This window comes from Xiphias gladius, chromosome 12, assembly GCF_016859285.1.
Source record: "Xiphias gladius isolate SHS-SW01 ecotype Sanya breed wild chromosome 12, ASM1685928v1, whole genome shotgun sequence".
NCBI lineage: Eukaryota > Metazoa > Chordata > Actinopteri > Istiophoriformes > Xiphiidae > Xiphias > Xiphias gladius.
Window position 1 is genome coordinate 10,886,577 of NC_053411.1, and position 26,164 is coordinate 10,912,740.

The 26,164-nt window shown below is 41.9% G+C and overlaps 2 protein-coding genes across 6 annotated transcripts; both read right to left on the bottom strand.

Moving 5' to 3' along the window:
• Window positions 1–3,154: 3,154 nt before the first annotated feature.
• On the bottom strand, window positions 3,155–9,640 carry si:dkey-219e21.2 (butyrophilin subfamily 1 member A1). 2 transcript variants are annotated; one of them, XM_040140428.1, is made up of 10 exons: window positions 9,566–9,640; window positions 8,666–8,715; window positions 8,163–8,299; window positions 7,852–7,950; window positions 6,727–6,858; window positions 6,507–6,632; window positions 6,176–6,304; window positions 5,148–5,226; window positions 4,654–4,680; window positions 3,155–4,543 (listed from the first exon to the last, which is right to left on the bottom strand). In XM_040140428.1, the coding sequence occupies exons 2-10, from the start codon at window positions 8,697–8,699 to the stop codon at window positions 4,011–4,013; spliced, it is 1,296 nt and encodes a 431-aa protein (XP_039996362.1). In that variant the 5' UTR covers window positions 8,700–8,715; window positions 9,566–9,640; the 3' UTR covers window positions 3,155–4,010. The 2 variants fall into 2 exon arrangements, with proteins under 2 accessions (XP_039996362.1, XP_039996361.1); XM_040140427.1 differs by having other exon boundaries at window positions 6,727–6,861.
• A 2,007-nt stretch (window positions 9,641–11,647) lies between these two features.
• On the bottom strand, window positions 11,648–25,440 carry capgb (capping protein (actin filament), gelsolin-like b). 4 transcript variants are annotated; one of them, XM_040141598.1, is made up of 11 exons: window positions 25,232–25,440; window positions 23,433–23,464; window positions 22,469–22,522; window positions 18,242–18,435; window positions 15,427–15,581; window positions 14,193–14,351; window positions 13,839–13,988; window positions 13,513–13,599; window positions 13,253–13,385; window positions 12,256–12,347; window positions 11,648–11,972 (listed from the first exon to the last, which is right to left on the bottom strand). In XM_040141598.1, exons 4-11 carry the CDS (start codon window positions 18,432–18,434, stop codon window positions 11,907–11,909), a joined length of 1,035 nt encoding a protein of 344 aa, XP_039997532.1. In that variant the 5' UTR covers window position 18,435; window positions 22,469–22,522; window positions 23,433–23,464; window positions 25,232–25,440; the 3' UTR covers window positions 11,648–11,906. The 4 variants fall into 4 exon arrangements, with proteins under 4 accessions (XP_039997532.1, XP_039997531.1, XP_039997530.1 ...); XM_040141597.1 differs by lacking the exon at window positions 22,469–22,522; XM_040141596.1 differs by lacking the exons at window positions 22,469–22,522; window positions 23,433–23,464 and having other exon boundaries at window positions 25,232–25,439.
• Between the last annotated feature and the right edge of the window lie 724 nt (window positions 25,441–26,164).

The following is a 26,164-nucleotide window of genomic DNA, read 5'->3' on the forward strand; positions in this document are numbered from 1 at the left end:
GGCTTCAATATCTGTGTCTGTCGTCTTAACTAAATAAATAAAACACAGAACAAATCGTGTTTTATCTATCAAGCTTTTAAAGCTCCGGCTTCTTCAGTGGAGATTAAACGAATATATCCTGTTGCAGTGCTAAATAAATATTCCCAGGCCACTACACATCACAGCCACAACCTTATTTAAAGTTTAGAATACAATATACATTACAATACTATTACACTAATAACAGTGTTTACAGCATCCTTCAAGCATTTGTTATAAATAAGAAACCAAAGACAAGTGCTCATGGAAAAAAGGGCCACATGAAAGATAAAAAAGTCGTTCAGTCCTCCCTTTTTTCAAATTACAACTCTTTAACGGATTCAGAGATCAATAAACATACTCTTTTTTTTGCACCTTTTATCAACAGGGAACAATCTTGATCGCACCTCAACGTGAGATAATAAGAAGATGATCAGTAGATAAGCAGCAGATAGATCGGGTCAGGTCAGCAAATAAACTCACACCTTCAGAGGAGCGTCCGAAATTCACACATAAAAAGAAAAACATGCCGGTGGCAGAGCTGTGGTGTCCGGTTCCGGTTTTGAGCCGGCTGAAATACACGCACGCACCGTATAACGCCTCCTCTGCTCAGCTAAATGTAGGAAATTGGAGAAAACGTTGCAATTGCGGGTCGGCGAGCCCGCGAAGCGGTCGACGGGGCAGGACGAGGAGCGCGTCGGATGCCAGCGTGGATCGGCCGCCGCCGAGGCCCCCGGATGAGGACGCCAAGAGGGGAACTCCTGCAGCTTCGTTTTTTAAGAGATGCTCCTGACACAACCAGCAAAAAGAGTTTGTGCCAAAGTCAAACAAGGAACTTTACTTTCTCTATAAGCAAGAATTTTAAAAAAATGTTTTATTTTTTTTAATGCTAGTAGTAAACTTCAAGGACCACCTAGTTCATAACCAGTCTGGTCCGTATTTGTGCGTCCCACAAATACGGACCAGCCCCATGCTGTTGTACTTCTCACTGCTTTGTGCACCACCTGCCTGATATCGCAGTTACAGGCAGAACAGTTCTTCTGGTTTCCAGGTCCAAGTTTGCTTCTCCTGTCCTCAAAAAGTGTCTCGATTTCATCTCAATAAAAAGGGTTTACGTAGGTCTCCTGCACAGGCAAGGGAACATAAGTAAAGTACCTACGGATGAAGTTTGAAATCAGTAAATTGTACGTTTAAGTCTTTGGGAAATCAAATAATAAACTTAAGATGATGATGTAGCTTTAACGTGCCCGTACAGCGCTTTTGAAAATCGGAATCCGTCATTGCCAACAAAAGTTTCAAAACGACAAAATAGAAAAATGCACGTCCACCGAGGCCCACGTCAAAACGACATACGCCAGACTCCAGAGGAGAAAAAAAAAATCAAATTCATAGCAAATGATCCGGATCTGCCCCGAAATGAAATGGGTTCTTCCCTGGTGCCCATGCTCCGTCCCTCCACCAAGGTCGGTGCAAACTGCTCCGGCAGGTTGTTTTTTTTTGCGTAATCTTGCCGACAAACAAACCAACAAACAGACACAGGTGGAAACACATGAAAGAAAGAAAAAAAAAGGAAAACACGCCAAGTTGAAATCTGTGCTTTGCAAAAGCCAAGAACAAACCACGAAAAGATTCCGCCGCGCGAGTGTCAACTTCGTTTTCTGCCACGAGCCGCCACAGATGCAGGATCCTGTCACACCTGTCACCTGGCGGCCGGGAGTCTCCGTTGCCACGGCAACGATAACCCTCCTCGCCGGACGCTCTCTGCCCTCGGTGTTATTCGGCGGGTTCAACAAGTAAAATAGGGAAAACCCCGCGTGGCTTATTGCACATATGCAGCTGTCGGTTTACTTCTATGTCGGCGGGCGTTCGCCGAGCGCGAGGCCGCCCTTGTCACCGTCCTCACCTTTTCTCGTTGAAGGTACAGGCGGGGACAAACGGAGGGTGTCCCGCACACAGCTGCTAAAACAAGGGAGCGGACAGGAGAGAGAAACAGGGGGGAATATTGTGTAGATCAGCGTTCACCCCCCCCAAACACTGTCGTCTGAATAAGGAAACCTGCCTGAACAAATGTGACACCACGTCGCCTGGTGCTGCTCTTGAGTCATTCGTTGATCTTTGAGTAGTGCCTCGCAGCAAAACAGGTAAATTATTACCCCCCCCCCCCCGAATCTTCTTCGGCCAACTCAAGCTCTGTTGAAAGTAAATTTGTTGATTCATCGAGAAAGCGATCAATAAATGCCAACATTTATTTTTTTAATCTGTTATCTTTGTGAGATGGAAACATATATATTTCATTTATCCCATTTTACAGATTCGTTACCGAAAACTCTGCTCTTCACACTGTGTGACAACTGATTTCCATGGATTGATTGGATTTGTGCACACTGAACCCTGTACCTACAAGTGTTTTATCGGAATTTGTATTACATTTCCATGAAACTTCCTCTGAAAGTACGAGAAAATGACATGAAATGACCTGTAAAATAAAGAGTTAGAAAAAAAAAAACCTAAAATATGATAGAATAAAAGCTGGGAATAGAGACAAGGAGGAGGACCATAATCTTTAACTCTAATATCTATTAAACAGACGCTGTACAATGACAGTGCCCATTAATATGCTTTACATTAGAAGTGGAAGTCAAGTAGATAAGGATAGAAAACACACAACTGATCTACATTGTGTATTTTCTAGAAGAATAATGCACAAACCTCATAATACTTAAATTCAGTTTGTTTTTATAACAATGACATAGTACATATACATCCATATACATATACAGCATATTGACAAGCTCATACATACAGCTTTAATCTAACATTAAGTAAAAACTGTTATACCGCATCTGTCTACATCTAAGTATTCATACATTAACCACCGCTTACTCTAAACCTGTTGATACAGATCAGTTTGATTTGGATTTCTGTGTGTGTATGTGTGTGTGTGTGTGTCTGTGTGTGCACGTTTTAAAGGGTGACGGTGGAGTTGGAATGCTGATCACAGGGACTGTGCAGACCTGTGCAGGGGAGGTGGGACTGTGAAGCGTACGGACCCTGGGCTTGTAAGAGAGAGTCCTGACAGGACCCTGAAACGCACACTGATCCACACAGATTTTATGTTTCTTTATTTGCAATGTGCTTTTTTTTTTTTACCATAAATGTGCACACTCTTTCAGATGTTAGCATTCTTTCTTCCAGCTACACTTTGTTATGCAAAGTCACTAATTTGCTTGCACGAAAGTCAACTTTTCAAAGACGAAAGTGAAGCAAATGTGTGTCCAAAGGACTTTTTTGAAGGCCTTTATATGTGTAAATATACCTGATATGTAGGTCATCCTATTTTTCTTCAGTGAAATGTCAAATGAGAAGAAATATGAGATAAGTCAGAAAAAAGTCAGATGAGTATCAAAGACACCCTGCAATGTATATGAAATGTTTATTGTGTGCATATCTGAAAGTGCATGTGTGTTTGTAGATGCAGAATGTGTTTTACACTCTTTCTGCCTACATGTAAATGTAAACGTTGTAGAAATCAGACTCAGCCTAGCTGATTCTTTAAAATTCATTTATTTAATATAAATATTTTTATATGTACACAACGTTGAGTTTTTTTAAAAGTTTTTGTTGTTTTTTTTCCTAACATTCATGAATTTTTATTTCTGTTAATAATATCATTAGCACTTTGATATAGTTCGGTCACTGACTACAGTCAGTTTTTAACTGAAGCTTGAGAAATTTTAAATTCAGTTTAAGGGTAGAAATTCAGATTTATATTTAAAGAAACATTGAGGGAAGTGAAATTCATATATATATTTTGTTTTGAAAGTCAATGCTTGTGAATTTTAAATCTAACTGGTGACTTTGCTTTTCAAATCTTGCCTGATTTTTTTTTTTTTATTGGCCTTTTTGGCAAAGACAGTTTTAATTTAATTTCGTTCCAGTCAAACTGAATTCTTTCAAGTGTCCAGTGAGAGTTATCAAGGTCCACATCTCTCTCAGTTTACTGAGATTTCGTGCGGTGGGATGATTCTCATGAGTGTGCGACCATCCAGCGGGGCAAACAGAGGGTACAGCTTCCCTCTGAAGGGTCCAGTGAAGGTGTAGATGTGGGACTTTGTTGCTGCGTTGTAGAAGGAGATCTGGCCTTCTTCATAGTCTAAGTAGATTCCCATACGTTGAGGCACAAGGCTGACCGGCAGCTGCACCTCTGGCTTAGTGCAGGCATAGAACTGGTGTGTGCTGCGCCACAAGGCCCAGTAGCCCTGCTTTGGGGTCATGGGGAAGCGCCCATGCCGCTTGGAGTTGGCGGTGGTGAGTCCAATGCGCCAGTAGCCATTGTTGGCTATGTCCACCTCCCAGTAGTGGCGGCCGTTGCTGTAGCCCTCCCAACCTAGCACGCATGGCCAGCTATCGAAGCGCTGGGAGCTGTAAGGCAGGTCGGATTCAGAGAGGCCCTCCTGGACCATATGCTGGTCGTCTGACAGCAGCAGCCAGGGGTGGTTGGTCATGGGGTCAAGAGTCACATCAGCTGTCAGGAAAAAAGACAAAAGTGATCTTATTATACTGTAAATGTGATGTTTGCTGTTTCTCTAGTTGTCGTGTGAGATGAAGGAAGGATAAAGTGTTGGGCGGTCTCACCTGATGCACTGCAGATCCAACTCCAAACTGAAAATAGAGAAACAGACATTATATTAGCCACAGTGGATAATCAAGGGAAACAAGCAATTCTCACAGATGGGCGCAAAAGAAATCAAAATGAATGAAAGGGTCATGAGATGATTACCAGGGTAGGAAAAAGAAAAAATAAATAAATAATTTCTGCCACTCAAAATTCTACTTAAAAATCTTTTTGGAATTTTTGTCTGAGCTTTGCTTTTTTTTCTCTCTCTCTTTTTTCTTTATGCTGAGGTGGGAAAATCAGTCGTTCGATTTAACTGCTCATAACTCAAAGAAATGCACAGCTTTATGAGGGGTAGCGAGGAGAAATTGCTTTGTATTAAGGGATCACGAGCAAAAAGGTTGGGAATCACTGGTCTAAACACGTCAACCCGTTACAAGCTGTAATTGTACTTCTCCTCTGACAAAATCGGCCTCATTTTGAAAGCTAAGATACTGATTTTAAAAATGCACACCTGATTTGGGGATGTATCTTGGAATTCCTGCTTTCCAGGTCCTTTGCTTTGCCAGTAACCATAATTGTGGAATCATCCTCTAAAAGGGAAAAAAAGATCATATCAAAACATGTTTTACAGGAACAGCATTTTTCATATGATTCCCTAAATCTCCCATTGTCTTCATTTCCTTATGATGAGGTGGTTTCCAAATGTAACCAGGAGTCTCAGCAGTAAATCATTAATGCTTGTGTGAACCTTCGAGAAGACACTGCGAGTGCATGGCTAAGATGGTGCCTGGCTACTGTTTGTTTTATAACATCAGTAATGCCAAATACAAGCCTCATTGCACCATTTTTGGGAGCCGGTTAACGGTAAATTAAAGCTCAAAAGGTCAAAACCATGCACAAATGGCTACGAACAGTTGATTGTTACTGCACAAACCGCAGAAAGTCATGTCAAGTATTTATGCCAAACTCAAATGAAATAAAATAAAAACCAAGCCCAGCCACAGAAAATTCCTTCAAATTTAAATCAATAACTTTGCTACTTACACTACACGATCATCTGCGAATCTCATGGTATTTTATCTGCAATCTTCATTCTCAGTTATAAAGGACCTTGATTGTCGGGGTTTATCAGGGCAGAGGCTTAGGAGTGGATTAGCGTTATATAAACTGATGTTCAGCTGAGTTCATTTATTGAGCATCAGCATGAATTCAAAGAGCAGGGTTCATTCAAATCACACATTGCGTAAAGCAATGTCATAACCTGGTCATGTCTGCACTGCGTGGTGACAAACAACGGCTTTGTTTCAGTTCTTGGTTAAAGCCAATTCGGTGTTTAATGGCTTAAACGACGGCCTATTTATTTGCTATAAGAGCAATTATGTTTATTTTTGAATTCAAGTAGCTTCCCGCTGTGTCTGTTTCACTTCAGCTTTCCGGGGGAACCCAGTTTTTATACTGTTTTATGGTCAGCTCTACCTCTTTTTACATGCAAGGTACACCATCTGGAAGAAATGTCCATTTACGGGACTAGTTGCTCACCGTGCTGTCTTCCTTGAGCAGAGACCAGGTGATGAACTCCAGCAGAGGCAGCAGGTTGACCAGCCGTTTCTTCTTCAGGCCCAACAGGCGCAACACTTTACCCAGCTCGTCCCTCTGCACCCCACAACTCTGCAAACATTATTACACCATTTAAGTGAAAGATTTGGCACTGTTTTCTTTTACTGGCATGAGAGTAAAAAAATCATTGACCTCCTTCCGGGGCTATAAATTCTGCCCTCTTAGAGTTTTAACTGAGCTGGGTACAGTAATGAGCACTAAAACATTTCCACAGGTTTATTGGACTTTTGTTTTTCAGTCTGGGACTCCCCACCTCAGTCGCTGTCTGCAGCTCCTTTGCCCACGCCATGATCCTCAGTTGTGCTTCCTCACTGGCGTCCTTGTCTTCTTTATTTTCAGGTTCTTGACCCTCAGATGCCCATGGGGCTTCCTTCAGGAGCTGAGGACACAAAATCAGTCAGTTGAGATTGATACTTTTGCCATTTGTTCACACACAGCACATCCATCACACATCGATCGGTGTGTGCACTGACCTTGTCGACATGATGGAGTTCGTCAGCCCACTCCAAGATCAGTTTCCTGCTCTCTTCAAGACTGCGCTCAGCACGCCGGTCTGAACCCTGGGCCTCTTTCTTACTGTCGTCTTCCTTTGGATCAGTTCCACCCTGCTAAAACACAAGACCGCACACAATTTCATATACTCTTAAAGATAAAACGGTGTGTTACAATTAAATGACATGAAGACAAATTACAGCCAGCTTGTACTGATGAAGATGTGAGTTTCAAGGCCAAAGCTCAGCGGAAATCGGGCACAGACTGTTTGTCCTTCTAGTGAGAAACAGTCCGCTGCAGCCGGTTTGCAGGTCAAATCTGCTTTAAACCGGGCATATGTGGGAGGTTTTACATTTACAGATGTCAGAGGGGCCATGTTAAAGTCATATGGGCCCCTTGTAAAAAAAAAAAAAAAAAAAAAAAAATCATATACATTACATAATGTCTTACAGCAAGTATGGATGCCCCAGCCCTTTGTTACAGCACAGCAGGGCAGAAGGTCACATAGCGGGGTTGTAAAAGAGTAAATAAACAGACCGTCCAATCAGCATCCGCCCACCCAATTAACCTAGTCATCAGTCTGCATGAACAAGCAAAGTTACTTTTTCCCATAGCAAAGGTGATCCAATCTGTGCAAATGAACTCATTTTACACTAAATAAAGTGGTTTGGCTGCGGGAAAAGACACTGAACTAGAAATGTGGGTCTTAAAGAGAGACTTTGCACGTTTGCCAGCTTAATCTCCAACTACGAACTTTTAACAGGGTGAAATTATCAACCATGTGAGACTGTGAGACCTCGTGTTCTAATTTTTCTTGACTCTTTTCTGTTGTTTTTTTTAGTTGACTCTTCTCCTGAGCTGGCAAACAACCTGCAGTAGCGTCTATATCAATGGGGAAACGTGGGTTGAAGCCGGGGCGATCAAACCTTAATGTCAGTACTTCCTCGTCTTGTCCCTTATGTCCACAATTCACGTGTTAGACGTGCAGGCATGAACATGTCTGTGCAAGCTTTTTGTTATTTTCCCATCTGAATTTACGTGGCATTACTTTAGATGTGTCTGCCAAGCCGCAGACTCATATTTTCCTCCCTTCACTCAGGTCCTACCTTGCAGACTTGGTCCACTTGCTCTTTCCAGCGCTGGATGAACATCACACACTCCTGCAGGCTGCGCAGATCCTTCAGGCCATTCTGACGAGGAGGGTGCTGCCGGAAGCACAACGGGCCAAATTTAGACATTTATTCAGACTGTGGATTTTTATAAAAGTGATACAGCCCAGATGGGACATTCAACAAAAAACACACAGGTCTAAAAAATGACCCTAACCTCAAGGTAAAACAAAACAGAGGTCACTGACAAACACTGAGTAACAAAAGAGAAATATGAAATTTGAATAAACCAAGAATATGTGGTGTACCTTTGAGTGTTTGGAGTTGGTAGGCCTGCTGGGGGCCGAGCTGTGGGCCTGGACGTTCTCCTCGGGCAGGGTCCAGCATACGGCCCCGATGGAGCTGCTTTGGGTGGTGCTGCTGTCCTCCAGCAGCCAGCCTATCCCTGCGGGGGGGGGGGGGGATTCAGGAGCAAACAGAAAAGGAAAAGGAAGTTTTATTTTTCCCAGCAGAGGAAGTAAATGGATGTAATGCTGTTAATACTTCAAAATAGCAATCAGATCTGATTATAAGCCTTTCAGAGTGGCTTGTAGGACGTCACAGCCGGCAGTTTATAGCCACTGTCAGAGCCCTTATTAAGGTCAGTTATATAAGTGCATGATTGAATATAAGCTCCATGATGCTACTTTATGCCCCTGCACCGATCAAAGGTTACAAGTTTTAGAATGTGTCACACTACAGGACAAAGAAGCAATGGCAGTGAAGGAATAAAATGATTTCTTTTTTCTTTTTTTTTTTTTTTTAAACATACCTTTTTTAGTTTTCAGGATGCTCTTCATCTCCATGGGGGCGTCCTCACTCCTGTGAAGAGGAGACCACATGAAAAAATGGAAGGTTTGGGTGACCAGTAGCGGAAGACGTGGTCCGATCCCTTTAGCTATTGTCATACTGCAATTTAAAAATACTCAAGTATCACAAGTAAAAGCCCTGCTCTGAAACTGTCACTTACGTAAAAGTGTAATATTAACAAAATGTACTTTTAATTATGATATTATTTGATTATTTTCACTGGTGCATGAATGTTTAAGTACCATTTTAATGTCGTAGTTGGTTGAGGTGGAGCTAATTTGACCTGTTTTATATACTGTTTAACCTATAGCAATATACCGTATTTTATAAATATTTCAAGATGTATATGCTCTTTGATCCGAAAATTCAAATAATGAAAAAATATTTAAGTATAAATATGAAACAGCTACAGAATGAGAGAAACAAATGAGATGTGATTCAATTGTAAAGATGTAGAGAATGCTATAAATTTGCTCTATAATTAATTTCTTTGAGTGTAAATGATAACCAACAACTGCTATTTGACCAAAACCAAATCAGTGACAGTCATCTGTAGGTCAGTAATAGTTGAATATCATGTTTAGATGATGAGATCATTTTTAGAAAAGTTTAGAAAAATTGAATTTTCTTCAGGTTGGTCGTCCCATTCAAAAAGAAAGAAAGAAAGAAAAACATCTACAGTGAATGCATTTTTACCTACAATGCAAAAATAATTATTCTAAAAATGTATAAAACATCAGAAATTCAAAGGAATTCTTAAAGTATTCAAATATGTTGTTATAACGTCAGTTATATCGCACAGACATACACAGTATATCGTGTGTAACACACGCCGATATTCCCCGAGTTGATCATGTCGTACCTTTTGTCTGAGGGGGCGTCGGTGCGGCTCGGCTGGTGGAGAAGACTGGACAGCCACCGCTGCCCGTCCAGGCTATTTGTTCCCGCCTGCGTCTCCCTGAACTTTGGACCCTTTTATGGCCTCTCAGGTGGCGAGGGAAGTTTTTTTTTTTTTTTTCTCTCCCTCCTGCGGGGCCCCCTCTGGCATCCGGATCCCCGCAGCTTCCTGGAAGACGGCAACGCGAGGGGCGGGAAGGCCGGTGGTAAATCTCCGGGGCATCACTGAGAGTGACGCACACGCTCCGATCTGGGAGCAGCGTTGCCATAACGGCTCATACGTCTATTGACGGGAGTGTTTATACCGATATCCCGAGTGGGAGTTGAGTGTCTTGAAAATAGATGGAATTATAACTGAATTCAAAAAATGTATTGAAGGCTGAAAAAAAACAATAAAAATTAAAAAAAATTTAAATTAAAATAGGAAAATGAACAATTTTTTTGACATTAACATGAATTACATATTTATATGTTACTGAATATACCAACGCTTTTATGGACATTTTAAGGCCAGTAACAATTATAAATCTCTGCCTTGACACAAATAACAATAACGGTTTGAGATAATTGTGGTTTACTGTAATCGGTCATATCAGTGCCATATGAAATAAGAGTTGGCGTTCGTCCATTGCGGGCTGTGGAGGGAGGAACTGCTGGGCTGCGGCCGCACTGCGTGTAAAAAAGGACAAAACCCTCCTAAGGCTTTGATCGTTATCTTGTGTGTGAATTAATAGAAATGTCAGAAATGGTTTCCTTCACCCCCCCCCCCTCCCTCTATTGCCATTCCCTCTTGTTGGGTGACTTACAGTAAACGCGCCAGGACTCCCGTTCCGCGTGCCTGCAGTTACGCAACGGCTTCCAGGTCGGCAGCGGAGGGGGGGGGGTCGTCGAAGACAACCGCCTCGCATGTGGGTCGCTCCCCGCACAACATCACCGCCACTCCGCCGCCGTCGGCCCCCGACGGGGCCATGAAGACATCGCGCCGGACCGGACAGGATCACGCTTCGACACCTTGGCGCTCGTTTGAGCAGCTGCAGCAGCAGCAGCAGCAGCAGCAGCGCATGTCTGACTGCGGTTCCTGCATAAGGTTATTGTTTTGTGTGTGTGTGTGTGTGTGTGTGTGCGTTTCAGATAGGCTTTTATTTTGCTTTTCTTGTTATAACTCTCCATAAACTGTTCATTGTTAAAAGTGTACATTTATCTATTCATAGTTTACAAAACTGTCTCAAAAGCCACAATTTTTAGGATGTTGCGAGTCATGAATTTTAAATCCACCTATATCAGTGTGTGGATAACATAAAGAGGCTATAAGCAAAATAACCAAACCATACAATAAATTTAAAAAACGCTGATGGTAATTTTAACATTAGTGTAACATTTTAAAAACTAACTGAACCTACTCTCAGTGGTGGAAGAAGTATTAAGATCCTTTACTCAAGTAGAAGTAGCAATTCAACAATGTGTTATACTTCAGAGTGGAAACTTTTTCACTACAAATAAAAATCCTGTGAGTGACATATTTCATTTCTACTTTTAAGTACCTAACATGCAGTCAAGATTTTTTTTTTATTTTTTTATAAACAACACATTTTATAAGTCAGAGTCACTGCAGCTGTCAAATAACTGTAGTCGAGTAGCGAGGACAATATTTCCCTGTAAAATATAGCGTGGGGAATAGTATCAAGGAAAACTTACTGGCAGTGCTCAAGCAAAGCAGCTCAGAAGTGCACTCAGGTAAGATTAAGTGACGTTATCATATTGGGTAACTGTTTACAGGTAACATCCATGGAGCCAAGGCAACAGAGGGGGCATAGTTTAAACAAATATATAAAAAAAACTACTGTCGCCGGTGGAGGCGCTGCAGAAAGTATTGGCACATTTGAGGGCGAATTTGAAACCCCCTGGCAACCTGTGTTGACTGCGAGAGTCAAACCACTTCCTCTGCAACAAGCAAGCTGTTTCAGATTTAATTTTCCAAAAAGGCAGGCAAGTCTGTGGAACTAGAACAAATGTAAAAAAAAACAAAAAACAAAAACAAACAAACTCATTTACTCGAGGTTCTTTTTATATCTCTGTACTCTGAAGAAAACTTGTTTGCATTTTATAAAAAGTGGCATCACATAACTGATTGTACCAGGGCTACAGCTGCTCTGTCAGCAGGTTACCTTACAAATATATACATACAAGTAAATGCATATAAAAAAAAGAAAAAAGAAATGTATTTGAGATTTTTGAGATGCTGTCTGTTTTCAGATATGCAGCTTCTTCCAGAGCGCGGGGTTTTGTCAAGTATTCCCGCGAACTGTTTAGTTCCAGTTCTTGAAGAACTGCTTGAAGATGATGGTCTCCTTCCCCTGCGGCAGAATCTCCACCTGCAGCAAAAAGCACATAAACTTCTACTGCTTTATTGTTCACATAAAGAGGCCACACTGAATGTCCCGAAGGTGACAATCCAGACCTGTAAATGATCATTTACAGTTGTAACAAGCAGCTCTAACAGGCTGCAGGAGCCACTGAAAACTGTATTGAGATATAACAACTATAATGATTTTTACTGTAGGTGAGAAAAAGTATCAGCTTTTCCTTTTCTATGGTACGGAAACAAGACCTTATACGTTAGTAATGTTTAATTTTAGTCAGAGTTATGAGCAGTACCTGTGTTTTCATCCTGGGGTACTTCATTTGTTCGATGAAGTTTTCCGCCATCTGTAAGGCCACCCTCTTCTCCTCCGCATTTGCTCCATTACCTGACAGTCAGACAATGAATGACATTAGTGTTGGCCTCTCAGAGACATGGCACGAAACGGCGAATTTCCACTAAACAGTGTCACATATACGAAGGATGATCTCGCCGGTTTGCGCTCTTTCAGCGTAAGGGGTATCAGGGCTTGTGTCCTTCACAGAAAACGCCAAACGCTGCCACCATGAATGGATTATGAGACTATGGGCCGCAGGGCAAAGACACACACAAAAAAAAGCCACCCCACATACGTAGCAGCAAACGCCCATGCAGCTCGTGATGGTTTCTGCCCCATTGTGAGCGACATTTTGCAGGTTATCCATAACTACTGGTCCATAACTAACCAGTGCTACTGGTGGTTAAAGATGGCACTTGGACCTCCTCCAAAGAGGCGATTACACTCCTGGCCCTGCTCTCGACAAACATTACATGACCAGGCAGAAGAATGTGTTGAGCATATGAAGTTTAAAGAATCTGATTTGTGAAGAAACGACCAAAAAGTGCATTCTGAAGCAGCAACATTTGGACTTTAAGGTTTTGGGGTTTTTTTCCGACAGAATGATAAGATTGGCAGATGCTTGACGGGGAAGAAAAGAAAAAATGAGCAATCACATCCCTCATGTTGGAAATATGACAAAGCCAGTCCTGCTTTTGTGCAGGATAAGAAACAACCTCTAATTCTAAATGACAGCAGTGTTCATTAAGAAATGCTTATACTCCACGTGTCCAACTGCATCCTCAGATTTACCTCCCTGTTAAACCATCAATCATTATTTTTCACAATGCTCGCTGAAATTTCATCCAATCAGACACTAAATAATCACTGGCATCTAACTGCCATCGCTGTCCTCAGGTCTGTCATTTCGGGCAGCCAGGGGTTTGCTGGTTCGGGGTCAGGTAGTATTCCCTCACCTTTCCAGACGAAGATCTTTCCGTTGGCGCCGTTGTCCAGAATGAAGCAGTCGTCGCGAACCAGCAGCTCCTGAGCAAACGGGCTCTTCTCTGACACTTTGGTCATAGTCATGGAACCCGTCACATCCGACACCTGTGGGGGTACAGGCACACAGGTTTGTGCTTTACTTAAAAAACAACAACAACAACAACAAAAAACAGATGTTAATGGAAGTTGGATATTTCAGTTGCAGGTTTCAAAGCTGTGCAGATGAAGTTACCTTGTAGAGTGAAGCGGTGTTGGAAGCGTCTGCTTTACTGTCCTCTTCTGGCGTGCTCTCGGCCAGTGCTGGCATCTGTCCCAGGACCTGCTCATCAACATAGGAAAGAAAAACCTTAAAGACTACGAAAAAAAAGAGTAATCTGTTCTTGGGATTCCTGTAACCTAATCTTCAATCATTTTTGGTAGAAACTGTTGACCTGGAAAGTGTGGTAACCATTTATGTTCTCTACAAGTAATGTTCTTCTCCCGGTGTCTCCTGAATAAAACGCTTTGATGATCAAATAAAACAACAGAATTAAAATGCATCACATTGTCGGCGCTCACCTTGAGCATCTCCTCAGGCTCCTCACCCTCGCTGGTGTCCACAATTCGGGCTTTCCCGTGTCTGTCCGTGTCGCGGATCAGCGAGGCGATCTCACGCACTTTCTGCTTCTCGAAGATGTTGGCTTGTGACCCGATCCACGACACAATCATCTGGAGAGCAGCGGGGCGGCATCAGATGGATACGAGTGAGAAACACACAGTTTTGCAGGTCCACAAAACGGTTTATTTGTGTTGGCGCACACATCAACGCCATCACGTTCAGGAAAAACGGGCGATTTTTCACATCATATCCCTTTGTGGCTGCCATAGCCCTAAATATTATGCATGTCCTGCTTTAACAGTGAGTGTCCCCACCTCTCCCAGGTCAAGGATGAAGCAGTCCCCCTTGTTGAAGCTGCTCCAGGACAGCTCCACCTCCTTGGCACGGATGTTGCGTTTCCCTTTGATCTGGTACAGTCTGTGCACAGTCCCCGAGTCCTGGGGCCTCCTGAAGCCCGACTCCACACCACCCTCCTGGGACAGTAGAGGGGGCATTCGTGTGGTGTTTTAGGTTTTATTTTGTCATTTTCTGTAAGCTTTACGTTAGCTGACCTGCTGGGAAATGTCGGAGAGGTTTCGGTTTCAAAATTGTCATCGGTTTTAACGAGGCAGACTTGGCATCTGTGCAAACTGCACTTTGGCACAGAGTGCATAACATCTAGGGTGTTGTAAAATGACAAACGGCTTTATCTAGCACTAAAAAGATTCTAGAGAAAATGAGAGATATGTCTACAAGGAAAATTTTGAATTGGGTTTCTCCCTTACGTTTGAAAACATGAAGAAAGAAAATCCTTTCAGCTACTCTGCAGAGTTTCAATTGACATGTGAATTCAGTACAAATCAAAACTTTTATGAAGAGATCTTGCACGTGTTACACTGTAAATTCTGCTGGATTAAAACCTGGTATCTCTAGCTGGCAACGCTTCTGTCATTTCTGAATAATTTCCTACAAACAAGTCGGTACTAATCATGGGGGAAATCAACAAAGGCGGTGTTCAGTTGGTACTATTCCATTTTATCAGTTCCAGCTAACTGTTATAGTCAAGGCACAGCTGCAGGTTTGCTACTATTCAAAAGGTATGAAATTTGTCTACAGGCAAACATACAATTCAACATATATGAAGATTTAAATTTCTACTAACACATTTTTATTCTATTTTTTATTTTATTTTATTATTTTTAGATGCTATTTATATATGTCTTTAAATTTGCCTTTTCTATCTCGTGTTTAATGCCCTTTTATGTCTTATGTAAAGCACTTTGAACTGCTGAGTTGTTACAGCGTAAAAAGTTATATTCACTTGGATTTCAGGGGTTTTTCTTTCAAGGAAATTCCTATTTTACCTACAATTACTACCAAAGCACATAATTCTTTCTGGGAAACTAAAGCATTACTACAATATAACTGTGCACCTGAAGTTAAAAAAAATGTTTTTTTGCCTACCTGATAATAGAGCTATTTATACGGTGAATGTCCCTCATATTCCACTGTTATTTCAGTGTTTCTAACCTCTCTACGCCCCGAATCGGGGCTATCCCTGGTCCTCACCTTGTAGCTGACCCCTCTGGGGAAGAGGGTCATGAACTCCTGGGACTCGTAGCCCTGAACCTGCCTGTGCTGAACGGGGTCACCGCCCAGGAAGTTGTCCAGCTGGGTGGCCAGCATGGCGCAGGCCACCTGCTCGTCCCGAGAGGACTTCTCACCTGCAGCGAGAAAGAATTTGTCAGAGGGGAACGAACAAAATGTGAAGTACAAAAACTGAGAAACCTTCTGGATATTTTAACTTGGTGAAACAGAAAATCTGCGTTAGACTGATGAAAGTCTTTATGATCTTTTGGTTTGTGAATTTGAGGGAGGCATGTAGTTTGCTTTTTTGTATACAGTACAACAAAATGATGGAGACTGTGTGATACTGTTAAAAGATGTGAAATAGCTCCAGAAAAAGCTTGTTTGCAGACATCCAGTTAGAGTTGTCTTGTTAAACAAAATAGTTAAAATCAAGATAACTGCTGTGACTTAATTTTTTGACACCCTGCAATTCTTACCAAGGTAGAGCTGGGGGATAGAGGGAGGCAGCAGGGACAGAGAAAGGAAAGAAAAAGTGAAAACCGAAATAAGTATAAGTGAGAGAGGAAAGAAGAAAAAGAAAGAGGTGAGAAGCATTAGGAAATGAGGGCAGAAAGGTTAATATGCTAAAAAGTGCCACTGACAGAGGTGATGGGTCATGGAGACATGAGATGAGAAACAAAAAGCGGACACACAAACACAACACAGGGGTCATCAACTGTAAACAAGTGGATGAGGGGTCAGAGAGACGCATGTTGAGCAAAGAGAGCGCTCTCCAGGCTGTGACAATCAGCTTAGTGTTACCTAAGCACCGGATACATGCTGGAAACAACAGCCACATTTGAGTACGGCAACAGCCTTCCTGCATTTTTAATGAGCCCTGCTCAAAAACCATCCCCGCTCCCCTCGGGACTTCCTTCCCTCCTTCGCTCTCCCTCGTCATCCGTCCATCCCTCTCCATCCAGCCTCTCTTGCTCTCGCGGTGACGCAGGCAGGTCAGTGCTGTGTCTCACGTGTCATCACCATTAGTGGGAGGGTTATTAGCTTTTCAGCCGCAGCACTGGGACAGGGGTTAGGTGTGTAGTAAGCACTGGACAATGGTTACTGCTTTTTGCCGGGCAGAGTAAAATAGAAACATGAGAAGCATCTCTCTCTTCTCTCTAAGTAATTTCAAGATGGCACAGTTAAAAGACAACTCTACCAATTTAGCATTGGAGCCCTGTAAGACTGTCAGTGTCACAGTGGAGTTTTATTAAAAAAAAATAAAATAAAATAAAAGGGATAAAAAATAAAAAATAAATCGATGCAGCTAATCAGAGATAGTCTCTTTTTCATTACATGTATTCTTCTTGCTTGTCAAAACCTGGTGCCTTCATTACCCACAATTCAACCTGACAGCTGAGAGTTCAGTTGGAGATTCAGGTGTGTGATTGCTGGTGGCGGCAGGCCTCAAGCCGAGATGAGGAGCGGGCTACAGAGGTCTGGTCAGCCTGCCTCCTTTTCTAACACTCCACACCATCAGATTTTTTTTTTTCTCCCCGTTTTCAAACTCTTACTCTTCCGACCTAACTGCTGCTGCCTCAAGTGCCATCGCTTGAGGCAGTTTATCAGACCTTACACAGCTCCTTCTGGAGCCACACACGGCTTTATATAACTTTCTTCCCTCTAGACCTCTAAACAGACTATGATGTAGAAAATTGCAGCAGGGACCTAAAGGACCTTCCTTCTCCGATGTAGGTGGAGATGTTAAATGCTGCAAACTCCTAATACAGAACAGAGGACACAGTACAGTGTGTGCTGCATCATGTTACGTTGCATTGTAGTGTAGTTGTGTGTCCATCTGCATGTTGTTGTTTCCTGTGGAAGTTGCACACTTCTGCAATGGTCGCCAAGTGTAATTTGAAGGTTTTTTTTGTTTTGTTTGTTTTTATACTTAGTTCGGATTAGCATTAGAGATGGTTCGGATTTAGCTTCATAATCAAGACTTAATAGCCATTTCATTTCTCTCTATTATTCAGTTTGACATTGTGTTCTTGTTTTCTCGGGGGGGGACTTGTTTTTTTGTTTTTTTTTTGCCCTAACCAATTAATACCAAGTAAATATTTGCTGTGATAGCAATTGCTATGAGCACTTGACAGTTTTCGTGTTGACTGAAGAAATATCCCGATTAAGAGTTGTTAATGCCCTATGTCGACTTGCAACAGCCTGTACAGCTGCGTCAGTCTCCTCAACACTTGGTGCCCTTTTTGTATCAATTTTCATGTCGCCAATGTTTGGGTCCTGTCTGAAGCGGATGACTTCCCCATTCTTAATCCCTTACCTACAAAGCTCTGACTGAAAGTGTCTGGGTAAACAGACTATGAGCCCGCACGGTGAGACAGAATAAGCACAACACCAGACCTATTTAACCCTGATGATCTCTTTTCATAACACATCGAGCGAACTTAAATAAATATCAGTGGGACAGATGTGGGATGTGACATTACTGATTGATTTTGTCAACTGAAATGAGATGCTATCATTGTAAAGGTGTCACACACTCAGACACACTGGAAGCCTGCAGAGTGTACAAAGAGCTTAAGTCTTGAGTCAGATCGCATAGCTGCATGCTACATAATTATATTGTGTGCTATACATTTTTATGCGACTGCTCTCTCATTCAGACTCTGTCTTAAATGGAAGCCTCTGGGTTTATTAATAATCATCAGTTTATCAATGATCCCTTTGATTCATGTATTTTTCTTTTCTTCATGACGGATACACATCACATAATCCAGATGTCTCTCCAATCTCTCACCTATCCACATGTGGAGGTCGGCTCCCAGCTGGCCGCGGTTCTCCAGCACCAGATAGGAGTCCCCGTCATAAAAGGCTCCCACCTCGGAGGGGTCCAGGAGCACTGCCTTCATCTTCTCCACCCTCCACACTCGGAGGCCCGGCTCCCGGACCTCTGGACTGAACTGACCCGGTGCGGCCTTGAAGGGGAGCATACTGCACAAAGAGACAAAACAAAAAAAAAAAAGACTGGTAAGACAAAGGGAAAGAAGAAGTGGGCTGAAACAGGAAGTGTAAATAGTGTGTGTAACTGTCTCCATTTAGGAATAAATGCCTGTTTTGTTTTGTTTTTTTTGAGTAAGGGTAAATTAAAGCAGAAGTCAAACCCACAAAGACCTGACAAATGAATCAAGTGCTTAACTTGTCACAATCAGAAGATGAGTGTCCATCTCTCCTATTTCTTACTTAAATCTGGGAAATTTTTAACTAAACTTCCCCTCAATAACAGGCTTTAACTTAACCACGGTCCGTTTAGGGAAGTGGAGAATGTGTTCAACATCATGAGCACTATTACACATACCAGTCGACGCAAAAAGAGGGTTGTGTTGCTCCCTAAAAAGACCAAAGGCTACATTATATCACTTTTATGCAATACAACACCAAGGATGCCACACTAACAGAAAACCAGGCGTGGCTCCATGCATGCTGGATCATGTCACAGGTGAGAACAAGCCAGGTAAGGACTTGCTTGAGTCACTCTAAATGTACGTTTCTCTCTCTCTCTCATAAGTTTGCCACCCTTTCAAACCAGAAGAAGAAAAAACACAGCAGTTTGGGTGATAATATAGTAAATGTGTCACCCAACCACACCACTGGCTGGTTCTGTCCGGTCCTGCCCTGCCGTGCTATATTTTTCCCAACATAAAGACACGAGCTTTTACTGACCATTTCATGAAGCGTGTCAGTGTCATGATTTTCAGGTGAAAGTTAAAACGAAATAAAGGTTAGGGCTTCCTAAATACACATTGAAACAAACCAACAGAAAAGGGAAATTGAAACTTGGTATCTCTCTCAGAGAAAAAGGAAATAATGCCTGTTTGGTTTGCGAGCGAAGACCAGATGCCACAGATAACAAATGTCAAAAACTAGCCCATAAGTCCACGCTCAGTGATGCTCAGTCGACACTTCTCTAAAACAGTTTAGAAAAAAAACCTCATCATTATAACCTTCATGACGCTAGGATTTATTGCAGGACTGCTGTATAACATTGGATTCTTTTTTTTTAGATAGGTGGACCCCCCAAACTGTTCTGCAACTAAAAAAAAAAATGTATTTCATTTCTTTAGATTAGTTTTTATGTTCAATCAGTTAATCATTTAGTCTAAAAAGTGTAAGAAAATAGTGAAAAATGCCCATCACAACTTCCCAGAGCAGACCGCGACATATTCATATTCACCTACTAGCTTTTTCCATAAGGTTGAAGGTTTCCTCAGTCTTCCTTAAAAGATGAAGATAACGTCACATGACGTTATGTCCTAAACTGGAGTTTGCACAGTTGTTAGGTAACGTGATTAACTAAGTTATCCCTATCCACTGAGGAAGTGTTGAAAGCTCTGGAAAAAGCTAGTAAGTACTTAAGATTTTTTTTGAGAGGGCACTGGTTCCAATACATTTTCACGCTTACATTTATTGTTGTTTGACCACGGGGAAAAAAAAAAGCAAAAAAACTTAATTCAAGGTATTTATTTAATTCTAATATTTTTGAATTGATATGATAGTGTTATATGTTTGCAGTTTCGTGCTTCTACAGATAATCAAAGTCTTTTCCTTGTTGTTAATGCACAAAGAGTTGAAACCTTATCATAACTATCTCGCAGCGACGTGATCAAAATCTCCTGAGGTTTCCGCTCTATCGCTGTATGGGGGATGTGACATTTTTAAAGTAAACTCAGGCAGGGACATCGACATAATACAAAGCGGAGCACCTTCTGAGAAAACTATTAACATACAATTCTGCAGTTTATTTTTTAGGTTTGGTGCTAGACAGGCGCCAGGCAGAAACCTTAACTGATAAAGGAGGACTAGATAACAAACAATTAGCATGACTCAGTAAACCGAGGACACCAGTCCCAAAATGAAAGACACTGCTCTCAACTCTTATACTATCCGATAAGAATGACTCATTAGGCAGCAGAAAGAAAATGAGACCATGTCAGCAGCAGGTCCAGCCCGTACTGTTTTGGGGTTTACAGCTCGGAATTGAACTTTATGTGATATCAGTTCATATTTTGGCAACTCTGCATCATTTTAGTAAAACGTGGTCAGTAAAGGGGTGCTGTTCGCTGACAAAAAAAGCGGGCAGAGAGAGAGAGAGAGACAGTGCAGCAGAGTGAATAACTGAACGCATGAAATGGTAGAGTAAAAGGGGTAGAGGAGCCAAGGGAGCGAGGAAACAGAGAAAGGGCCTGAGGCAACACATGCAAGGGCCCTCGGGCTAAAGTTACAATGCTTGGGCAGAGCAAGGAGGCAGAGAAAAAGGCCCTGGTCCACTTAACTGTATGATCTCCTCTGGTACCTCTGGCATGCTGTCTGACTCCGGCTCCATTCTGCGTGTCCACTGGAGTGTGTGTGTGTGCGCGTGCGGGGGGTGGTTGTAAGGGACTGAGAGGTCTGGCGAGGAGGAGTGTTTGTGCTCACCTGGCCTGGTTAGCTTATATGTGGGGGGTAACTGGAGCCGGTGTGATGAAAGCCTACCTGCAGCCTGTGGATAGGGCAAGGTGTGTGTGTGTGTGTGTGTGTGTGTGTGTGTGTGTGTGTGGGTGTAGAGTCGGGTTCCTGGTTCCTGGCTAAAGCTAAACACCATGTGGATAATTACTGGACAGCAAGCCGCTGGCTTCTCTATCTTTCCACTCTTCCCTTCTCTTCTGGCTCCAGCCCTGTCCCTGTATGCCCTCTTCTATGCAACGGGCAAGATCATCTATTCGTTTTCCATCAGGTCATAAGAAGGAATTACAGGCCACTGACATGCTACGCGGGCCCCCTCTTCTCTTTCCCATTGTCCCCACACAACCTCCATTTCTATTTCATTTATGAACCCCCCCCCCCCCCAATACCAACCACTAGGCCATTCTCAATAGTGTTGTGAGGTAGGAAGAGACATTGAGCATCCCTGGTACCAGAAGTAAAAGTCCTGCTCATTTTCTCCATAGACCATATTATATGGCTCACAGTTGAAGCGCTTCCACAACTTGGATAGACATTAAAAAACACTCCCAGTTGAATCCTCAGTTCAAAAGATCAAAAGCCGCATTAGAAAATACCTGATCATTCAATAAAAAGTCAAAAATACAAGTCTGTGTAAATAAAAACTCCAAGATGAGAGCTTAACTACAACTCCCAAGGTGCATTTCGGTAAGAAACAATCACTGTGCTTAAAACTGAGAAAAGATGATGCTGTTGAGAAAACCGATAATATACGCTACAGATTAAATTAACTTTCGGATTCTGGGTACATTTTGGACGAATTCAGCAACTATGGCGCAGTGTTTTGTTCCTATTTTGCTTCGGCTCTGTCTCGCGCTTTTGACCAGCTTGTTCTCCATAGAAATGGCGGCAAAGACGCATGGATATCGTAGTATTTACAGCCATATAAAACAAAACAAATGCATACATAACCTATAGCATGCTTACATTACACAGGAGACTCCTTTGTAACTATAGAGAAACATTAAGGAAATTATTGAATGAAAAAAACGGTAATTTACGGTGGGGAAAAACTGCATTCAATACCTGGTCTGGTTATTGATTTCAGTCACACATAATGACTGGTTTGCCATACTGAAGTAGTTTTTCAGATTCTGGGTGTTATCAGTCAGTCAAATAAACAGTCACATAAAGTATTTATATACTTGTCCCTAAAAAATATGCTTTTTAAAAAAATACTAATTTAAGGGCATATTCTCAATTTGCAGGTTCTTGGTAGTCAGTGCCAATTTTAAATTGATATGTCTATTAGTGAATCAATAGAAAATGAATAAATTACTATTTTGAACTACTATTACTATTTATTATTTTTTGGGGATAGCTTCTAACTTCTTATGCTTTTTTCTCTGTTAACAGTGTAAATGGATACCTTTGGGTGCATTTTCTGCCGTTTGAGACAGATTTTTACCAAACTATGAGCTGTAACAAAGAAAGAGTGAGGAACAGAAAAAAAGGCAGCGTCAGAGGTTAGAAGATAGAAACGTGCCCTTTTGCTCTTGGCTGCCGAAGCGGTCAGTGGCGTCTGGTTCGACGGAGGAGACTTGGAGATGGGGAGAGAGAGAGAGAGAAACAGAGGGGACAGAGGGGTTAAGATGGAGACACAAGGTCCCCGGTTAGGAGACAGGGGTCACCGAGTCGATCACTCATTCATGTGTTGGTGAGCAGACAGAAATATGAGTGCAGACAATATGCAGGCGGACAGAGCAGCAGGAGTAGAGAGATGTGTGTGTGTGTGTGTGTGTGTGTGTGTGTGTGTGTGTGTGTGTGTGTTTGTATGGCTGGGTGCACTGTACGTTTAAGAGATTAGAAGACTGGAATCAAGACAGACGGATGCAGACAGGAAGAATTTGAGAAGCCAGGAAGAAAAAAGAAATACGAAATATAAATTACAGTTTTGCAGTTGCAGTGAACTCTGTTTTTAACTTTTAACACCAAACTTCTACTTCTACATCTACTCCTCTGACCTAAGCTACAAGATCACTGAGCTGTTACCTCTTTAAGACCCCACCCTTACTTTGAGGAAGTTGTGAAACAGCTGCACATAAGCCCAGGATTGTGTGTTGGAAGTGAGAGAGAGACGGAATGGGACAGGAAATTAAAGGTTGGGTTTTCCCCACTGATAACAGAAAAGTGCAGCAGAGAATAAGCGCAGAGTTTGAATGGAAAGGTGGATGTCGGACAAAAAGTGGAGTCTCACTGAAGTGAAACTAGAGATTCATTGTACCGCTGTGAGATTCCTCAGCTGATTCCTCAGGAATGCGATGAGCAAACGGGGAAAGGAAGTGCAAGAGAGAGAAAAAACGGGGAAGAGTTTCAGGGTAAAACACTGAGAAAGGAAAATAAGAAAAAAAACAAACCGACGAAGAAAGAAAGAAGAGGACTGGCTTTGAGACTGTGCAGCAGAAAGTGCAAACAAACAAACAAAAAAAAGGTTTCATATTAAGACTTACCTTGTTAGAGTTAGCGGTGGGACACAATGCGTCTGATCAGAGAGTGGAGAGAAAAGCATGTAAGGAGGAACACAGCACTAAACACACTAATTCTCTCTCTCTCTCTCACTCACACACACACACACACACAACAAGGTATTTCCTGCCTCTGTCTGCCACAGACTCAGCCTGACCCTCTGACTCAACCACAAAAAGAGCAAAAAGTGATGAAATTTGACTGAATCGGGACTTCAAATGGAGGGAGGATTCAAATGCAAACTAGGCTTGCTTCACAGACTCTTGCCCGGCCGATAAAACATGTGTAACAGCTCATTTCAATACTTCAATTCCTTTAGATTTTCTCTCTTAAAGAAAGCTTTCCAGCACCACTGGGTTGTAATTTATTGCTCTGAATTTCTTGCTATTTCTTCCTTGTACAATAGGAACTGTTGTTTTCCCAGTCGCCCTCTCATTCATGACTCACTCCATGGTCTCCACTGTTGGCAAATATCACCACAGCAACTGACTCATTAGTCAAACATGGATTCCCCTGGTCGTCTACGCCCGTAAGAAACGCAGCGCAGCCCAGAATGGGACATGCCACCTTGCTCAGCTTTCGATGCGAGAGGTCAAAGTGAAACCCGTGATTCATCATTTCCACAGGTGAAGATTACGCGGCAGAGGGATCCGCTTACAAACCGGGGGAAGCCCACTGATAACTCCACAGGGGTGTGTGTGCTGACAGGAGATGTACTTTAACATCATCTGCACTGAGTAATTTTACCTGTTTATGGTGCCAACGTCATGCCTTCAATCAAGTATCCATGTTGTTTCAGCACACAAGAGTTAGTTACCATCACACTGTAGTCACATTTTGGGAGTTACTGACGTAGAATTTGTCTTGCTCATTTCGAGTTTATGAGCAACTGCTTTGCGAAGGTTTCTGTTCAACTTTGAGCCGTGAAAACACTTTTTAATTGAGTTAAGGATTTGTGACTGGAATTCAAATTTTTTACGCACCACTGAACCAAATTACATACATTAGATTACTTGAATAACAGTTTTAAGTTATCTGAAATTAAACTTTAAAATGAAAAAAAGCAAAAATTTTAAGTTAACTAAAACACTTTTAATTAATATTTGTGCATCAAAATTATTATTGAAACTAGAGTAGAATATTTTTAGGTAATCTGTTTTTTAATTCGGGCAGTCAGACCCCGTCACTTCATGTCACACTTATATCAAAACAGTAATCAGTTTTTCTTCTGAAACTTTATTTAATAACCCCTTACGCCTCAAACAAACAAACCCCGAGAACTTCATTTTAAATTTTAATAGAAATCCCAAAGTTTCCAAAGATGGCAGCGTGTCAGCCAAACATCTCTGCATGGTTATTAAGACACTTACAGACATGGTGTTTTGGTCTGCAATGAGGAAGTGGCATACTGCACCCTCACTCCTGCAGCCTGCACACAACTTCCTCAGTCGATGTTAACTATCATTTTTACGGTCCATCTAAAGTTGAGCAGAGTTAGTATGTTTTTTCTCATATATTTAACTGAACTAAATGCACATTTTCTTCTCATTTTTTTCTTCCTGTTTCATAAACATTCTTTTTACTCATTTTCATCGAAGCCCGTGGCCTTTCAGGGTTTATTGTGATCCCGAGGACTGACCCAGAAACAAATATGCCATGGCGAGAGGTTTATAATATTGATAAAGTTGTTTATCTTGAGCTAGTGTCAGCTATGGTCTGGCTGAGGTTGTGAGGCGAAGAAGGCCAAGCAGTGCAAACACAACAACCACGTTCCATGCTTTACCTGCAAATGTTGCAGAAGGAATGGACCTCACAGTGATAGCTGGCTGAAGTCTGTCAGGTGACTCGGCAGACAGACCGGCCTCCCGCGGTTCTCTTTGTACCTTTTTCTACAAGTTCTGGTGCCAGTATCTTATCAGCCCTGCACTTAAAACGTCTGATCACTGTGTTGGTGAATGAGCTTGATATACAGGTTAACTTCCTGTCTGTCCATTCACAGCATGGGGAGAGCGCCCCCAGGAGGAGGGAGCGTGTCAGCTTTCACTCAGAGCACCACAGCAGATGTTTGATGTCTGCTCCCATTACTGGTCTAGTGTTTTGCATCTGGACCCATCGGGTGACCGTCTACTGCTACCTCAGTAGATATAGGCTGTTTTGTTGTGCATGCTTTCCCTCTCATTATATAAAGGCACATCTAATAGCAGTGGTGAAAAATAACAAAGTGCAGTTACTCAAGTGCAGCACTTAAGTACAATTTTGAAGTATTTGTACTCTACCTGCATATTTCCTTTTACGACTACTATATATTTCTACTCCACAACATTTATTTGACAGCTATAATAAAATACAAGTTACTTTGCAGATTCCTATTATTATTCTTATCAGATAGATTACCCTCTGGAGTATTGCTATAGATTAAGATACCCAGCAGTACATAGAATAGGTAAAATTATCCCCATCTTTACCAGATGCACCAATAAAATGATGCTCGCACATTAATGCATCAATAATTAGAATACAATATAAATTATTCTGAAATGTAAACGTTCTTTTACTTTTGGTGCTTTAAGCGCATTTTGTTGCTAATAGTTAACGAGTACAATTCTGAATGCAGGACTTTTACTTGCCTAGTATTTCTACACAGTGGTATTGATACTTTTACTTAAATAGAAGGTCTGAGTACGTCTTTCACCACTGCTTAAACACCTGTTTGATA

What these genes read in the sequence shown, in the direction of transcription:
- si:dkey-219e21.2 (XM_040140427.1), bottom strand. Translation starts at nt 8,699, where the DNA reads ATGGAGATGAAGAGCATCCTGAAAACTAAAAAAG. An exon ending in AAGTGGACCAAGTCTGCAAG is followed by an intron (nt 6,862 to 7,851) that starts GTAGGACCTGAG and finishes CTTGTGTTTTAG; the next exon opens with CAGGGTGGAACTGATCCAAA. An exon ending in TGCTCAAGGAAGACAGCACG is followed by an intron (nt 5,227 to 6,175) that starts GTGAGCAACTAG and finishes TTTCCCTTTTAG; the next exon opens with AGGATGATTCCACAATTATG.
- capgb (XM_040141595.1), bottom strand. Translation starts at nt 20,824, where the DNA reads ATGGAGCCGGAGTCAGACAGCATGCCAGAGGTACCAGAGGAGATCATA. An exon ending in GTACCAGAGGAGATCATACA is followed by an intron (nt 18,436 to 20,774) that starts GTTAAGTGGACC and finishes CTCTTTGTGCAG; the next exon opens with TATGCTCCCCTTCAAGGCCG. An exon ending in CCAGAGGGGTCAGCTACAAG is followed by an intron (nt 14,352 to 15,426) that starts GTGAGGACCAGG and finishes CTACTGTCCCAG; the next exon opens with GAGGGTGGTGTGGAGTCGGG.